Source organism: Crinia signifera, chromosome 12 (genome assembly GCF_055691185.1).
Source record: "Crinia signifera chromosome 12, ASM5569118v1, whole genome shotgun sequence".
NCBI classification, from domain to species: Eukaryota; Metazoa; Chordata; class Amphibia; order Anura; family Myobatrachidae; genus Crinia; species Crinia signifera.
Window position 1 is genome coordinate 17,941,087 of NC_139228.1, and position 18,127 is coordinate 17,959,213.

At 40.4% G+C, this 18,127-nt stretch overlaps 1 protein-coding gene across 1 annotated transcript in view; it reads right to left on the reverse strand.

Moving 5' to 3' along the window:
• Positions 1–225: 225 nt before the first annotated feature.
• PAX9 (paired box 9) overlaps positions 226–18,127 on the reverse strand; it is a 48,993-nt gene continuing 31,091 nt past the window's right edge. The window contains exons 3-5 of the mRNA XM_083167257.1: positions 16,567–16,697; positions 1,883–2,108; positions 226–452 (exon numbers count right to left, since the gene is read on the reverse strand). Coding sequence (XP_083023383.1) covers positions 358–452; positions 1,883–2,108; positions 16,567–16,697 — 452 coding nt within the window. The 3' untranslated portion in view covers positions 226–357. The remainder of the gene's footprint in view (positions 453–1,882; positions 2,109–16,566; positions 16,698–18,127) is intronic.

Below are 18,127 nucleotides of genomic sequence, written 5' to 3' on the forward strand. Positions count from 1 at the left end.
AGAGCTCCTTAAATTTTTTGAAAGCTACAAACCACAAGTTTTATAAAGGCAAATAGACTCTGAGCTAAGGGTAACTGGAAGTTTATAGTTGTTTTTTTCGATGTAGTTCAGCTGGAAAGTATCCGATTTTAAATTCCACGACAAGGTGCAGATATGTGGTCCCATGAATCTGGAGAAGATTCTTTCACAGTATGTCCACCAAGTGTTTATAATGCTGACCACAGATCCACGTGTGTGTGAGTGACAAGGAAAGTGGTCAGGTGTCCATGTAATGATCCATGTGGTTGGAATGTGTTCCAATTCTTTATACAATACTTTTCATGAGATTGGTACATGGGTGCAGTCTGTCCATAGTCTCTACGCACTTGACATATGAACTGTCCCATGGCGTTGAGATATGTGGTAGGGCTGTTGGGATTTACGTGATTGAATGCTTACTTTTGTTTCTTCTGCTATAAAAAAAAGAAGAGATTCTATGAAATGATTATATTTTTTCCATTCATTTCAAAGTATATACAAAGGCAATCTAATGTAGTGTTCATTCGATCACCCTGCAACTATCACAACCCCTCTTCCTTACCTATGGTGTCGCTCTCTACCTAGAGTTTAGTTTACTGATTTGGTAGTTCTAGTACACTCTGGTCTGTATTTCAGTGCTGAGATACAGAACAGTGTGTGCTAGAAGCATAAGAGTAAAGAGCGACACCTTATTCAGGAAAACAGATATTTAAATGCCTTGATGTTGAAAAGATATTTATAATATAAATTATAACCTTAAAAAAAAATGATGGTAACTATTTTTCAGTTGTTTTTCAGAACATAAACTAAATAATGCAACAAGCACATCTAACTAGTGTTTATCGTGCTGTATTTTTTTTTAATTCTTGTGTTAACTGTTAGGACAGGTACATACAAGAGCAAACTCAGCACATTTTGCAGTATTGAAAAAAAAGTTTATATTGCCTACTGTGTTGCATGCGACAGCTTCTGGTGAGCCTTGCTGCATATATAGGGCCTGATTCGGACCCGATCGCTGGGCTGCGAATCATCACAGCCCAGTGATCAGGTAAATGCCGCCCCACACACACTAGTTCCTGCCTCTGTGCACAGCTGTGAATGTGTTCGCAGCTGTGCACACAAAGAGAAATCCATTCACCATTGAGTGGATTTTCTCCTGTTCGCAGCGCCAAATAAGCCAGAACCATGCAGATAGCCTGATGACGTGGATGCAGGCAGCTGATGTCAGCTGACCGCCTGCTTCCCGCACAGGGTGCTCACAGATCAGAGACACCATGGTGGTGTCTCAATCTGTGAGCGCTGAAGAAATAATTTGATGATCGCCGACCGTCAAATTATTTCTCCCCTGCACCCAAATCTGTGAATTAGTGATTATGCAGATCACCCATTCCCAGCCGTGCTGGGGATCGTGGCGTGTGAGGGGGGTGGGTGGATGTGCGGGCAGCAGGCTGTGTCTGGGTGATCTCGTAAGGCTGCGAAATTTGCAGCCTTGCGAGTCAACCAGAATAAGGGCCAATATTACCGGTTGGCCTGGTGACTTTTAGATTCGGAAAGATCCCTATGGTTCGCAACACATGTTCTTTAGTAAGCCCCAAAGTCTACTGTGCATAATAAAATTACTTACCTACAAATTCAAGATGTTGCAAATATTTACAATAAAAATTAACTCAAGCTTAGTAGCAGCACAATAGCAGAATCCAGGTACAGGTGGCCTGATGTATTTGGTATTTTAGTGCAACATATTGTGATTGTTCCAATGTGGTTTTGCCCTGTGCTGTGGTGGGTAGAGTTGGGGAAGGGGTAGAGGTGCTTCTGTAAAATGTAACACACATAGGCCTACATCTTAGCCTGCCATGTTTCTCACCTTCTCGTGCTGTCTGCATGCCTTTGAATGCAAGAGATGCGGTGATGTCACAGTTGTGAGGCGACAGTGGCGTACCCCCGGTATGCTGCCATCCGTGTCCTGTCACGTAGCCTGTTGGTGCTGCTGTGCCATATGCCATATACGGGGATACGGGTGCAGCAGTGGGGTACGGAGTCATGCCTGAAGCTGCCACAAAACTACCCACTGTGGGTAAACCACTGGCTGTCTGAAAACCAGAGAAAGAAATTGGATTTTAAACAATCATGCTTCTTTGCATTACCTTTATAATCTTTTGATACATTACTTACAAGACGTTGGGCACATTTCTAAAGAAAATAAATATTCATCACAAGTACAATCTTATTTATGTCAGTAGTGTACTGGGATATAGGGCCTTATTCTAGTTCACTCTTAGAGGCAAATTCCTTCTTAGCTGGACAAAACCATGTGCACTGCAGGGGGCAGATGTAACAGGTGCTGAGAGAATTAGATTTGGTGATTTATTTTGTTTCTGTGAAGGGAAAATACTGACTGCTTTTTTTGTACACTGCAATATAGATCTCACTTTGAAGAAAAACCCCACCCAAATCTAATTCTCTCTGCACATGTTACATCTGCCCCACCTGCAGTGCACATGGTTTTGTCCAGCTAAGAAGGAATTTGCCTCTAAGAGTGAACTAGAATAAGGCCCATAGTCAGGATCCCAACAGTCACAAAGCTGAGGGATCCCAATGGCATTAGATTTAGGCTTCAGCAGAGGAGGCTTAGGGATACAATACTCAGCAGGATCCATCATTATTGTGACTATAAGGTTTGTATTAAAAAAAAAAAATGCAATTTCGTTATCATAGACATATTGCATTAGTACTTAACTCTTTGAGTGCCAACAACTCTGTGAAACATGTTCAAAATATTTGCTAAAAATACCAGCGCCGCTCACATTTGTTATATAAATTCAAATAAAAAATGTTATGTAAAAAAAAAAAAAATTAGATTTCCTATATAAGGTAACATTACAGTCAATATGATATACTATATACAGGTTTTAACAAGTAATTAATTCAATGGGCTCAGTATAATGGCAATAAATGGTTAATACTGAGCAATTGATTACACCTGAATCCGATTGCAACATTTTCTTATATACCCTTTCTGATGACACAACATCATGCTTCACTTTACCCCAGTCCTGGTTATGGAGGCAAGTTCCTGCTCTGATTCTTGACAAAGGTCCTGCATCATGGCACTGAAACGTGGACTCATGCTTTAACCCATGTTACTTGGTGATATGTAATTGTAAATACTGGACTATAAGTTGATTAAAATTATGAGTGGCCTTTTTTTGTACTGCAAAGTGTATAATATGTATTGTTCCCTGCAATATTCATGTAGCAAATGGAATAAGCACACCAAGTGCTGGAAAGGTGTAAGGCAGTGTTTTTCAACAACTCGGCCGTGGCACTCTAGTGTGCCTTAAGCTGTTCTCAAGTGTTCCCCCAGATCTAGAGATGCCCAAACCAGTTTACAGCCACCACCAGTTCAACTGTTACTGGTCGCTTCTTTTCATGTAAAGGGCCAAATGTATTTTATTTTTGTTACCTGTGGGGACCAGTGTGATTGTTTTTTTATATGGGGACCAATAGTTTTTTTTGTTTTCCTGTGGGGATCACACGGTGAGCCTTGGCAAATCTTATTTAGTGTGCCGCAAGGTAAAAAGGTTAATAATAACTAGTGTAAGGAGTGCTGGCCTTACTGGAAATATATATTATACAACCCTCTGTACAATAAATTGAGTTTCTAGATATATAAAATGTTTCATTCCATAAACATTAGCAAATACAAAGTATCAGTAATGATATATGTAAATCCCCTCCACCACCAACAGTAACAATAATTGCCTATATTAATTATACATCCTAGAACATGTGTGCACTGTAGTGATGTGCATATAATCTGATGTAAATGATAATCCTTGGGTTGCAAGTAGTTTAGTCAGGGTTGCCGACTTTATTATTCTCCTCTCCGGGAGAAGCCAGGAGAGGAGAGTTTTCAGCAGCCGCTCAGGGGGCGGGGCTTAAGCGTGACATCACCCAGCCCCGCCCCCATGATGGTAAACCAGCTAATTTACGGATCTCCGTGGAGGGGCGGGCTAAAATGACGCAATTGTGTCATTTTAGCTCCGCCCCCTCCTCTGAGACCCGAGGATTGCGGCATTTTAATGCCGCGATCTGGGGGACAGCGGGGGTCCCCCCCTGAAATCCGGGAGGGTTGCCCACCCTTCCGGGGGGCCGGGAGGGGGACACGATTTTCGGGAGACTCCTGGAAATTCCGGGAGGGTCGGCAACCCTGAGTTTAGTATGGATTTGTTGGACTAGCGGTGACCATGTCTTGGGATAAAATGGGCGCAGGGTATGTTTTGTTCTTAGCTTATGACAGACATGTCACAACAAAGTTCTGAACGCCACATGCCCCGCTTTATCCTTCTTGGTCTAACATAACCACCTTTAAGGTTTTCACTTAAATATATAACCCCAGCTCTTGTAACACAACATACAACAACGTAGTATGTATAAACACGAACATCGCAATATGTTTTAAGAAACATGTTATCCCCTAATTCAACGTAGAATTTATTGTAGCCCATACGTTCTCTTATCTGATGTGACCCCCCCCCCCCTTCTACCACCTCAGCTCCCATTATCTTATGACACTCATGTCAATCACTAAAAACTCTATCCTCCAGTCATCCTTCATCTCATCTAAGTGATTTAAGGATTTGCTCTATTCGCTGGTATTAGAAGATGATCTGGGGATGAACAAAACACAGTTTAAGGGTCTCAATGTCTTTCATATGAGTGTAAATCACTTAGCTTGAGATACTAATTCACAGGTTATTGACTAGCGGTCTAAGTTTCCATCCTGAGGAACCCGCACACAAAAGCAATGTTTGCAAAGTAGTTTTGACCTTATGATTTCACACAAAGAATCCTTTAAACCTGAGCCACCAAGATCTGCTCATTCTGTTTGTTTAAACATCGTCTTGAATGATTTTAAGTAAACAGGAGGACATTTAGAGAGCCCCAAAATCTCCTCTTCAGTGGCAGGTGAATTAACTTTTCAATACAAGTACAACCGCTGCCTTCTCCGATTTCAGGAAGAGAGACAAGCTGTTTGTTGGGGCATTAAAGGCTATGTTGTCGTATTTGATCAACAAGGGAATATTTCCCAGGACATGGATCTGTCTTATACTTTTCTCTCCCTGGTCTAATTATTATTATTATTATTATTATTACTACTACTAAAAGTACTATTTATTATAGTTTGTCAAGAGATAAAATTGTGAGAGAGATTAGGTAATGTCCAACCAATCAGCTTCTAACTGTCATTTTACAAACGGAGGGGCAGGTTTTTTAAGCTCGGTGAAGTGATACAGGGGTGAATTTATGAAGCTTGGAGAAGTGTTATCTATCCCCATAAAGAACGTTATGAGCAAGGTGATAATGGTTGAGCCAATCAGCTACAATATGTAAATTGACAGGTAAGAGCTGATTGGCTGAACCATTATCACCTTGCTCATAACGTTGTTTATGGGGATAGATAACACTTCTCCAAGCTTCATAAATTCACCCCTCACTGTCTGGTTTTTATCACCGGCCAATCAGCTCCTAACTGTTACGTTACAGGCTTGGTTTGAAAAATGACAGGTAGGAGCTGATTGGCCGGTGATAAAAAACCAGACACTTTAGGTAACCCCCCCCCATATATCCGCGTCTCCATATACACATGCATATCAATAAGAGGTTAACCTTAAAATATTACCATATATTAGGTGCAAAGATATAATATTAATAAAGCCCAACAGACTGTTGCCTATATAACTCATTAAGAATATCACATCTGATGATACATGATATTCACAAATCTCTTTATGATTGTAATTGTAATAATTACCCATTATGTTTTTTATGTCATAATTACTGTCAATTATATGCTGGGAAGTGATGCTTAAGTAATAAAAGTATATATATAAAAAAAAAAACAGACACTTTATCACTATCATCCAAATTGCTGTTCATTAATTCTGAATTGTGAAAATACCTAGCAATAGCTGACTTGTTCATCTGACCAAACATATTAATTCAATTCATGAAACTACAATTCTTTTAAATATTATATATTTATGACATGAGTAAATACTGTTAATTCAAATACTATTAAAATGCAATTGAAAAAAAAAAAATGTTTAGACTTAATAAAGTTGTTTAAGTAAATTTACTACGACGTGTCTACTTTAACTTCTAAAAATGATTGAGCGATGTTGCCCAATCCACCAATCAGATTCTTTCTATCATTTTCTAGAATGCAATGGATGCAACTGTAAATTTACCCCTTCATGTGAAGAGAGGGAAAGTATCATATAATCCACGGGTGGGGAACCTCAGGCATACGGCCCCCGTAGCTGGTCTGAGTGGCCCTGGAGGCTTTGCCGGGAGTCAAGTACAGGGGAATTCTTGCGAGAGGTCGGTAGTTCTCGCGAGATTCCTCTTAATCAACAGCAGCCGGAGACTGTCAGTCCTATTCAGCGACAGCCGCCGGAGCGTGAGACGGCTGCAGCAGGACAATTTGTACATATGGCCCCCGAAGGATTTTTTTCCCCATACAAATGGCCCTTGACACAAAAAAGGTTCCCCACCCCTTATATAATAAACAGTTGAACAAAATACATGAGCAAAGCATATTTTTGGAATTTCATGTACAAAGTGCCAAACACAAATATATAAATATATATATATATATTCACAAAAAAATAAAAACAGCGGCACTCGGAGACTCTTCAATCAAGAATGCTATATTGTGTATGGATACCAATCTTCAGGCTCACATGGCCCAGTTTCAAGGTGTAGAACCTTATACCTTGAAAATAGGATGTGAGCCCCAAAACGGGACGTGAGCGCAGAGTCTCCGCTCTTTTATTCATGACTATTGTACCGATCCATTTTTCTATCTATCAATACAATTATAACTATTTTTTTCCCACCACCTATCTTTCAAGGTAGTTTACGCTGTTGCTCATCTCTTATCACAGTAATCCAGATATCACTTGCAGTCTCCCATCAATCCAGCAATAACAGACACAGGGCCAAATGTATCAAGCTTCAAAAAGTGATAATATGGAGAGTGATAAACAGCTAGCCAATCAGCTCCTACCTGAAAAATGACAGTTCGGAGCTGATTGGCTGCTTGTTTCTCACTCTCCACTTTCTCACTTTTGGAAGCTTGATACATCTGGCCCTACATACAGTCTTAAATGTTTAGTTAAAGTTCAGCTCTGGGCCCCATAGCAGCTGCACCCCTTGCACCTATGGTACAGTAGTTACGCCCTTGTCCCTGAAGCGTTTAATACTGTGTCTGTTATTGCTGAATTGATGGGAGACTCCGCCGATTGACACTGGACTGTGTAATAAATATACTATTGAGTTCTAGGTTTATGTGATGCATTATGCATGTGTGGGATCTGCAGTCATTCCCTGTAACCACTGTGATACTTATAATTATATTGCTGTCACTATTCTATCCCTGTTTTACCATAAACTGCAAACTTCCTGCTGCAAATCTGAAAAAAGATCCCCATTTTTTTTTTACCAGGTGAACCGTAGAGTTTTGCAACTTTCCAGATGTAATGTTACCTGAGGACTACACCTATATTGACTTAATATTTGACACTGGTAAATATATTCTTTATATGAAGGGTAAGCTGTTTCGTTACCATGCGATGTCTGCAGTTTTAGGCTTCGAAAAAAGTTCAGGAAAAAATAAGTATGTCTGCCTTATTAATGACAGTAAACACATCCTGTTGTATAAATCAATGTAGTAACAGAGGAAAAGCTCCGAAGAGATAAGATTTTCACAAGCAAACTGAATGGGGAACACATGCCGCAATGTTGTGCTAGCAGTTTGTTCAGTTTCTTTTGCTTGCGGCCAATGCAGGGAACCTAAAACTCATTACGGCTGTGATGTACCATTTCCTGCAGAACATTATCCCTGTCAGTGTTGGTGCGGAGCGCTCTGTGTCTCTGGCTGGTCAGAAAGCTACGCACATCCTTCCATGGTCACTGCTATGATGGCCGGATTGTAGGTTTGAACGGTGGTACATCAGCAATCCTTTGTCAAATGTGTCCTAATATTAGATATCATTGAGTATAATGTCTTCTGTTCAAATGTTTATATATAGAAATGTATGAGTGCAGCCTAGGTTGCGTACTGGACAATATATGGCTAGGAGTAGGGACCATAATGGGCAATTTGGTTGTGAGTGCTTAATGGGCACCATAGGGGCCTACCCTTAGGGCAACACCAGAGAAGCTCCTGAAACTCTAATGGCTCCTCCCACCCACAATCCAGGAAGATGGCTTTGCATAATATAGTGCCATTTTAGCCCCGCCCCCCATAGACTCTTCCCCACTTGTGTCCCCTCCCATAACATGTGGGTGGAGTTAGAAGACTTGCTAAGCACCGAATTTTATTTTCTTAGTGACCCAACCAGAATCCCCCCCTTAATGTGAAAGCGATATTACTGATGATTTACATTTCTATCCGCAATTAAATTATTTCAATGTTTTCCTTTCTTTCTCCTTAACCTATATTTTAGTTTTACTTTGCAATATTTGTATTACTCTTTATTTAATAACCTTTATGTTAGATTATTGGTATTCTTTTTTTTTTTTTTTAAAGCGCTGAAAGCTTTGTGGCACTGTGTAAATAAAGTTATACAGAAATAGATTCCAGCGGTATGTGTACATGTATCATATGTCAGCGCGGTATGTTACACATTATACATGTATTTGTCATCGCTGAATATTTTGTTCTAAAATGATTTAACAAACACAGGGACCAACCCAGTCCTGAGAGCTTAAGCAGCTATCCTTAAATAAAGGACCAATTTTGTGTTTATTTTTAATGATGTTTTTTGTAATTTTTAAATCAAGATTACTCCAAAATCCCCCACCCCCTGGCTCACAACTCCTTCAATGCCCAAATATTTTTAAACATGCATTCTTGTTATGTATATTTGAATGAAATGTGGGATATTTAAATGTACAAGTATGTGTTTTATCTATTATATAGGGGTATATTTATAAATGGTTCCTGTTGCAAGGTTTCAAGGCACCCTAGGCAATACTTCTGCCCCTCGACCCCCCCCCCCCCTCCCCCCAACCCCACCACCAGCTTCCCAGCCCTTCAGGAGAAAGTGAGAAGGTGGCGTCCTTTAAGTACCACAGCCGCCTTAAGTACAGCAAGCAGGTCTCTCTCAGATCCTTCATTTTGTGAAAGGCAGACTCAGTAGCGCCCCAAATGCCGGTGCCCTAGGCAGTTGCCTGATGGCAGAGTTGGCCCTGGCATTGGGATATACCTTCCTATATCCACCTTGAGTCACTAAGTTCATTATACTGTGAATGCTAGAAGAAAGAATGCGCTGTACACTTTACATCTTCCCGACCTGCAGTGCAGCATGGTTTAGTCCATAAAAAAGCAGGAGCGTAAGGTCACAGCTGTGTCTATACACAAAACTCACACGAAATACCACTGTTTGGCACACCATGGACTCTGCGACTAATCAGCCCCCATTACACATTTTGGTACTTGTGGAGTATCACGGCTCCCACGACCTTGATCGTATGAAAAAAAATTGCATCGCATACGATCAAATCGCTTGCGATGCGATCGCACTCGATTTTGCACTGAAATGCATTGAAATGTGTAGTAAACATGTGAAATGCCCCCAAATGCCATTTTTCATAGTGTACCACCCCCACTATCAACGTCAACCCGAAGCGTGGCAAGTGCAGCGGTACGCGTCCTACGACCTTTTCATACCCCCACTATCCACGTCGGCGTGGAGTTGTGAATAGAAAGTGTGGCGAGCGTCCCCACAGCTATACGCGTCCCCTCGCGGGCTTCACAGGTATCCGTGTCCCCTCGCGGGGCTCGCCACGCTTCGGGCTCGGTGGCTCGCTGCGCTCGCCACACTTTCTATTCTCAACTCCACGCCGACGTGGATAGTGGGGGTATGAAAAGGTCGTAGGACGCCTACCGCCGCCCCTCGCGGGCTCACTGCGCTCGCCAAGCTTCGGGTTGGCGTTGATATTGGGGGTGGTACACAGTGAAAAATGACAGTTGGGGGCCAATTAACATGTTTCATACTAATTTTAATGCATTTGGATGCATTTAAGATCAAAAACGTATGCCATCGCATCGCATCGGATGCCATCGTATGGCATCCGATGCGATCGCATACGATTTTTGACCAAAAATGCTGAAAAATCTGTAGAAATCGCATCGCATCGTATACCATCGTACGCCACTACATATGGCATACGATGGGAGCCGTGATACTCCACAAGTACCCACATTTTTTCCACAATTTGTTTGTGTTATTTGCACCACTAATGCGACCAAAGTACAACACACGAGGATGCCGGCACTAGATTACATGCAGCTGGTTTATGTCACTCAAATGCACACATGGTGCAAAGGTAAAATACTAAGGACTGATACTATGCGTGTAACAGGTGCAGTGCACCGGGCCCCTGAGGTCTAGGGGCCCATTATTGCCCCTGTTTCCCTCTTCCTGTCACCCACTGTCTTTCCGTCACACTTCTCCTCCCCCTGCCTTTCCCTGTCACCCACTGCCATGCTGCATACTGTGAACCTGGGTTGGGGTGGAGCAGGAGGGCCCAAATTATATTTTTGCACCTGGACTCAACAACTACAAGTTCTGCCACTGGTGTGTAAGTTTAGGAAAAAGTACCTCATACTGCACAAGAGGGACAGGTGTGTGAGGACACATTGATTTATTTAACAGTTTCTAGTGCAGCAAATTGCGCTTACAATTGGACACACAGATAAAACCAAACTGGGCAACCACAAACAGTAATAGAGGTAGGAAGGACACATCTGGACCAGTGAAATTACCATAGACATGAATTGCCTTTAACCCCTACAGTGATAATCACGAGAATTTTCCGGGCTATGCTTCAGTGCCCAGAGTAGCAAACCCGGAAAATTCTTGGGATTGCCGCTGCTCCGGCTGCTCGGCCGCGCCTCCCCCCCCCTTCTGGCTGTTATGTGGCAGTCTGCCGGGTTGCGACACACTGGGTTGCCGTGGGCAGGCCCGGGTAGCAGCTGACTTAGTGCTCAGCTGCGCTGCCCAGCCCCGGGAGACAGAGTGGTGGGGTTTTTTTAGGTAGCGCTCCCCCTAAAAAAATTTGCCCAGTGGGGAGCACTACCTAAAAAATAAAAACATCACTGAAGGGGTTAATATCTTATATGTCTAAATATATTTTATATGATACAATTACTAATGACTTAAATATATGCTACATATTTATTGAATTGTTGCTTAATTACAGCCACTGTACAGAGATGTCCAAACAGGCCTTACAGGCCCCTGCCCAATACTGTTCTTAGCAGTCAGTAAACACGTTAATCCTCTGCTGCCACAATGTAAATAATTCCTGCTGCTGCATCTGACAGATGACTTTACATCTAGGCTGCTAAGGATCACCTATAGGAGACAATAATTACAGTCATGAATCAGTCATACTGAGTGTCAGAGGTCCTACTCGATGTCAGAGAATCCCCCCTCCCCCTCCAGACGCAGAAGCAGTCAGTCACCCCTGCTCCCATTAAAAAATCCCTTCCAAAATGGCTGCTGCCTCCTCTAGCATCCTTAATAACGGTCTCCTCTGAGGCGGTGGTCATTTTGGGAGGGACATTTTCAATATGGCCAGGCATGACAGGACCACAGACAAGTATCTGCAGGTCCAAGCAGTGGCATAACCAGCTTCTTACTGTCATTTCCAAGCACAGCCTCTAACATGATAGATAGGAGTTGATTGGCTGGTATCAAAGTGCATCAAAAGAGGAGGTGACCAATGTGCAGCTTTTGTCGGGACCCCCTTCTCTCTATTCAGCCGTGCAATAAACCCTGGTGCTTTCCCAGTGTCTAAAGGGTATGCACAGGTCTCCAGGAAAATGGCTGCTGATGCAGGACTCCTGAGGCTAAGTATTGAAAAAAATAATTGACGAGGCCTGTGTGTACTGTACACTGCACCCATTATACATATGACCCAGTAACTGGTACTTTATCTTCATCCACTTTTAAGCTTTCCAAGGCTTGAAGGCATGCAAAAAATGTTCATGTATTTTCACCAATTGCAGTGCAAAATGGTGTGCGCTGTCGCAACGTTACTGGCTTTATTCGCAGCTCAGAACCATCCCCACAGTATACTGCAATGGCTGTGTCTAGTTCCACTTCTGTTTTTTGACCAGGATGTGATGTTAGGTGAGGGCGGAAGTTGTTAGATGCCCTCACAGCGTTTTTTTTTTTTATCTGTAATTTACCTAGGTGTAGGGTATTTTATTTTATTTCAGCTGGATTGTACCCTCGCAGGCTCTCTTCTTTGTTTGCCAGAGGTTTATTTCCCCCCTCCAGGTATACATGGACCCAGTGCATGATGGGAAAAGTAAAAAATAACAGAAGTGGATTTAGCCGCAACCATACTTTGCAATGTGGTACTGCATTTCATTAACCAGCAGCTACAAAATTAGCAGCAGCTACAAATAGTTACTGTATGTGTCACCTAACATATATTCAGTAGGAGGCTACAAAAATGTCTGTCGGGCATGCAGAGTAAATAGCCGAGCGATTACTGTATGACGAAATTGATTCGCTGATAAAATCTGCATGTGGAAGAAATTATACTGGTTATGTTTATGTACTTGGGGAAAAAAAGTTAATTGTCTATAGATTAGATATAGATGCTTACAGTGGTTTAATGCTGGGTTAAATTGAGGGCATATCTGGGGCAATCTGTTGAAATAGTACATTTTATGTGGAAAAAATAGATTCGAAACATTACGGTCACAGGGCATCTAAGGCACATTCCATGCTGTATAGGCGTCTGTACTATATATATGTGGTGCGTCTTATAAATAGGTGACATAGGGGGAAATTTAATAGGATGAGAGATTCAGAAAGTGAGAGATTTGGTAAGAAATTTCCAGTTTTTTTAAAGCGGAAATCATTTACACTGCAATACCAGTTTGATTTTGCAGTGTAAATGATTGCCGCTTTAAAAAACCTGGAGATTTCTTACCAAATCTCTCACTTTCTGAATCTCTCATCCTATTAAATTTCACCCATGGTGTTGTTATTGCATGATACCTGTTTACCTGACCAAAGGTGAGAGTCAGTGCCATAGGGTGCAGCCGGAACAGGCCCATGTCACGCCCCCCCCCTCTCATTCTCCCCCCCCCCCACACACACACATTGCAGTGTAATGGCTGAAGTGAACAACTCACTGTGCAGCCAACAGCCCGTTGTTACCTTGAGGAGGGGTGGTTCCCTTTCATTCTATTCTGTCGGGCAGCCGAAGTTGGAGGTGCGCAACAGACATTCGGCCGGGCGGCCGCGGTGATGAGCAAGCGCTCCCTGGCTGGCACATATACGCCACGGGACACAGCAGGGGGGCACCCTGCAAACCTTTGGCGCCTGGAGCACGAGCTCCACCGGCGCCACCCTAGCTATGCCTCTGGTGAGAATTATTTTACAGTAAACATTTTATACTTCAACTTGTTTTTAAATGGTCATTTTCACAATCAGTTTGCGATGGACTAAATCCTGTTGAGTCCCGAGGCACTCAATCTCCCCCTCCCCCCTACAAATTATCTTCTAATACATTATTAACTCTAACAGCCAAAGAAGTCTATGACCTGGAAACTGTAATGTGAATCTGATGTCTATGGTTTTTGTACTTAAGTTGTTAATGTGTGCATTAAATTATTTTCTCTCGAGTCTTTATTGTAAAGTTTATATTTCTTTAAGTTGATTCATTTTTTTCTGTCTTTTTCAAACAATTTAAGAAAGCTTCATTGTTGTTTTATTTTTAAGATCAAATCGATATCATTTATTTAATAACAGTTATTTATATAGCAAGCACATATTCCGCAGCGCTGTACAGAAAATATTTGAACATTCACATCAGTCCTTGCCATAGTGGAGCTTACAATCTTTATTCCCTACCACATGTACATGCACACACAGACATTCTAGGGTTACATTTTTGGGGAGAAAATTAACCTACCAGTATATTTTTGGATTGTGGGAGGAAACCGGAGTACCCGGAGGAAACCCACGCAAGCACGGGGAGAATATACAAACTCCGTACAGGTGGGAATTGAACCCATGATCTCAGTGCTGTGAGGCAGTAATGCTAACCATTACACCGTCCGTGCTGCCCCTGATCCGTTGTCATGGAGACCATAGGCCGGTGCCTACTCTGCCTATTTGGTAATTCGGCACTGCAGCTAGTGGTTAGGTATATATATATATATATATATATATATATATAGTAATTTTTCTGGTACACTGTTTGCCTGTCTGAGGACTTTCTCACACTAAAGCCAGTTCTGGAAACTCATTTGTTCCTGATTAATTTGCAGTGAGGCTCAGTTACAAACTATATAGCACAATTACAATAAACATAAGTATAACTTCATAATAACATAGCAAAATGGTTTTAATTAAAAAATATATATATTTTAGCCATTCTTCCCATGCAAGTATGTGTTATAAAATCTTCTCGAAGCTGCAGATTATATACGAGTACACTCTGACACTGAATCAATATACAAAGGCAGTCACATGGAATTTCAGTATGGCTTCAAAATATTGAAAATATACGTGACGTATGAAGACCAGCTAGAGGTCCAAAGGGGATAATGTGTATATTTCATTCAACGATCATAAAACCAGTACAGTAAGCTTTGTTCATAATTGTTTTTTTTTAATAAATACTGTTGAAATAACATCAAAATAAGCCATTTTTACAGTTAATATTTACAGATGTTTATACAAATCTTCAATAGTAATATATATGTATATATATATATATATATATATATATATATATATATATATATGCATGCAGCTGCCTCTTTAGAAATACAGCTTATAAACATAGATATATAATTAAGGTGTGCAGTTTAATTATGTAGAGGGCCCTGCTCATACGGGCTTAAAATACTGTCTATAGGGGATACATTTATATTAATTAAATGGGTACTGAATGTCAGCTGTATAAAAACGAACCCTTAATATGTAAGATATATATATATATATATATATATATATCTATCTATATATATGTATTACATATTAATAGAAAATAGACTTAATATTACCAGCTCAAATCATCTTACACTGGTATATCGCTACAATTCTTGATTATTTATAAGGTGCCAACATATTACATATTGCTGTAAGACAATTGTGTCTATAAAGTGTATGTACTGGGGGGGGGGGTGATACTGCTGGGCAAGAAACAAAGCTGGGTCTCTCGACTATCAATTATAATGCCAAGTACAAATCATTCACATCCCCTTGCAATGGTTCCATGTGTCTTGTATGGTCTGTTTCTAAAGTGCGCACACAAGTGCCCTGCCATCAGATCTGTATTATTATCACAAGCAAATCAATGTAGATTATTGGATATTATCACACAATTAGTTTTTAATGTCCATTATTATTACACAAGTTCTATAAGTCAATCATTAATATTCTGGCACAAGGATCAATGATCTCTACAAAATGTTTCCAAATGTTTGGGTCTCTGGATATTGTTTAAATAATAATATTTTATTATTATTATTATTATTATTATTATTATTATTATTATTATTATTCTGCAGTGCTGGGCATTGGGAAAAAAGAACATACACTCCTCAGCAGTCACATACTGTACCACACACATATACTGCAGCGCATTACAGAGAATATTTGGATATTCACATCAGTCCCCAGTGGCCCTTACAGTCTATAAATCATATATACACAGATACAGTCACTAAGAGAATACAGTATACAAGCTCAGCACAGATAGGGCCTCGTGGTGGGATTAAACCCAAGACCTCAGGGCTCAGAGTCAGCCATCCAAACCACTATTATGCCAACCATCCGTGGTTCCACGTGACACAGGAGCATAAATGGCAGATAAAAAAAAATGCTGATGGATCTAGGCCCTAACTATCAAATAATCCATTTATAAGTAACTTTTATATACAGTATGTCATCTGATACAATGGTGATTCATTACATAAGATGCTTTGTATTATTTCTGTATGTTTTTTTTCCAGTTTTTTTTTTATTATTATTATTATTTCATGTGAAAATCTTTTCACATTGTAGTGATTTCATTTAAAGCCGACAGTACAGGCCCCTGGCTCAGGTGTGTACAGGTGTTATTGGAGCGCTTGATGTACAGGGCAGTCAGCTGACCTAGGGACTGTAATAGGGAATCGGTAACCAGCCCCTCACTCCTCTATACTACTGACCTGGGAGGAACACATGCTCAGTATTGCTGACTCTATCCTGCTCTGTGTGCACGCAATAAGCAGAACGGAAGGTTAATGAATCTCACCTAATCCTTCCAATATATATAGTTTTTGTATTTATAAACCAATCACGTAAATAACAAGATGTAACAAAATAAAACACTCCACGCTAATATATATAACCTCAGAAGAGAGCAGGGACTGATTTCTGGCTAGCTTGCTGTGCCCAACGTGGTGCTGTGCCCATCATGGTGCTGTGCCCTCCCTCTCCGGACACAGGTCACACTCACCTGGCTGTACTTCACCTCCTGCTCCAGGGAGCCCTTCTCCAGTCCGTTCATCATGTGCTGAGTGGAGGCGAAGCTGCTCCTGCCTAGGCTGCTCCACTCCTCTATCTTGGGGCTGTGGTAGGGCGATGTGTCTGTGGGGACAAGGCAAGCGTTAATATCGCGGTCATCGGGCGATAAGAGAAGCCGGCGGAAGTGGAAGTCGGCATCTGTTCTATAAAAATAATAATAATAATAATAATTAATAATTAATAATAACTCTCCCCCATCCTTCTACATCTAGAATCATATTGTTCCATCTCCAAAACAATAACTCACACAACGCCCAGAGCCTAAAATATTACACCTGCCACTTACAATGTAACCGCATCTAATGACTCTGCAGACACTTGCTCTATGTAAATGATACACCTGAGCAATGTAATGTTTATGGCATAAGCTACTGTACAATTACTATATGCAAAATCCTGGGGGGATAAATACTATGGGCACATGCTGTACTTCTTATGATGCTGATAGTATGCATCTCACTGTGCTCGCAATATATATTACATTGGTATGACGGGATATAAGAGAGACAGGGATAATGATAAAGTGGAGAGAGATAAAATACTAGCCCATCGCCTACTAACTGTCGTGTTGCAGGCTGCAGGATTGCAGGGGCTGGTTTGTACATTCTGTTTCATTTATAATTGTATTAAGAGTAGCAAGGTAATATTCTTGTAGAATTCATATATAAGTGCATGAATTATATATTATATATCGAAATCTATCTATCTATCTATCTATCTACCTATCATCTGTCTGTCTGTCTATCTATCTATCTATCTATCTATCTATATATCTATCTACCTATCATCTATCTATCTATTTATCTATCTATCTATCTATCTATATATCTATCTACCTATCATCTATCTATCTATTTATCTATCTATCTATCTATCTATCTACCTATCATCTGTCTGTCTGTCTATCTATCTATCTATCTATCTATCTATATATCTATCTACCTATCATCTATCTATCTATTTATCTATCTATCTATCTATCTATCTATCTATCTATCTATCTATCTATCTATCTATCTCTCTCCTTATGAATTTCCAACAGTAACTGGAAGATTACAGTAGGAGGCTAATATAATTTTCCCCACAAGGTATATAGTCTTGGTAACTTGTGTACTAGCTTATATTAATTTTAATAATTCGACCAATTATGTATTTTACATCATTAATCAACATAAAGGGAGACTTACCATGTCCCCATATAATTGTATTAACCCAGCTTCATAAACCACCTAACGACAGTCGATTTGGTGATCCTTAAATGTTTAAGTGTAATAGACTTCTACTTCTGAAGAATTGTATAGTCTATAAAGAAATGGGGTCCAGCTCCAGACTATTATATAATAATAATAATAATAATAATAATAATAATAATAATTAATAATAATATTATTAGTTTTATTATGTTGTATAAGGATATTATACATGATAAGTAATATTACAGTACAGCTGTATTTTAGATTTTTAGAAGGATCTCATGTCTTCCCTAGTTTGCA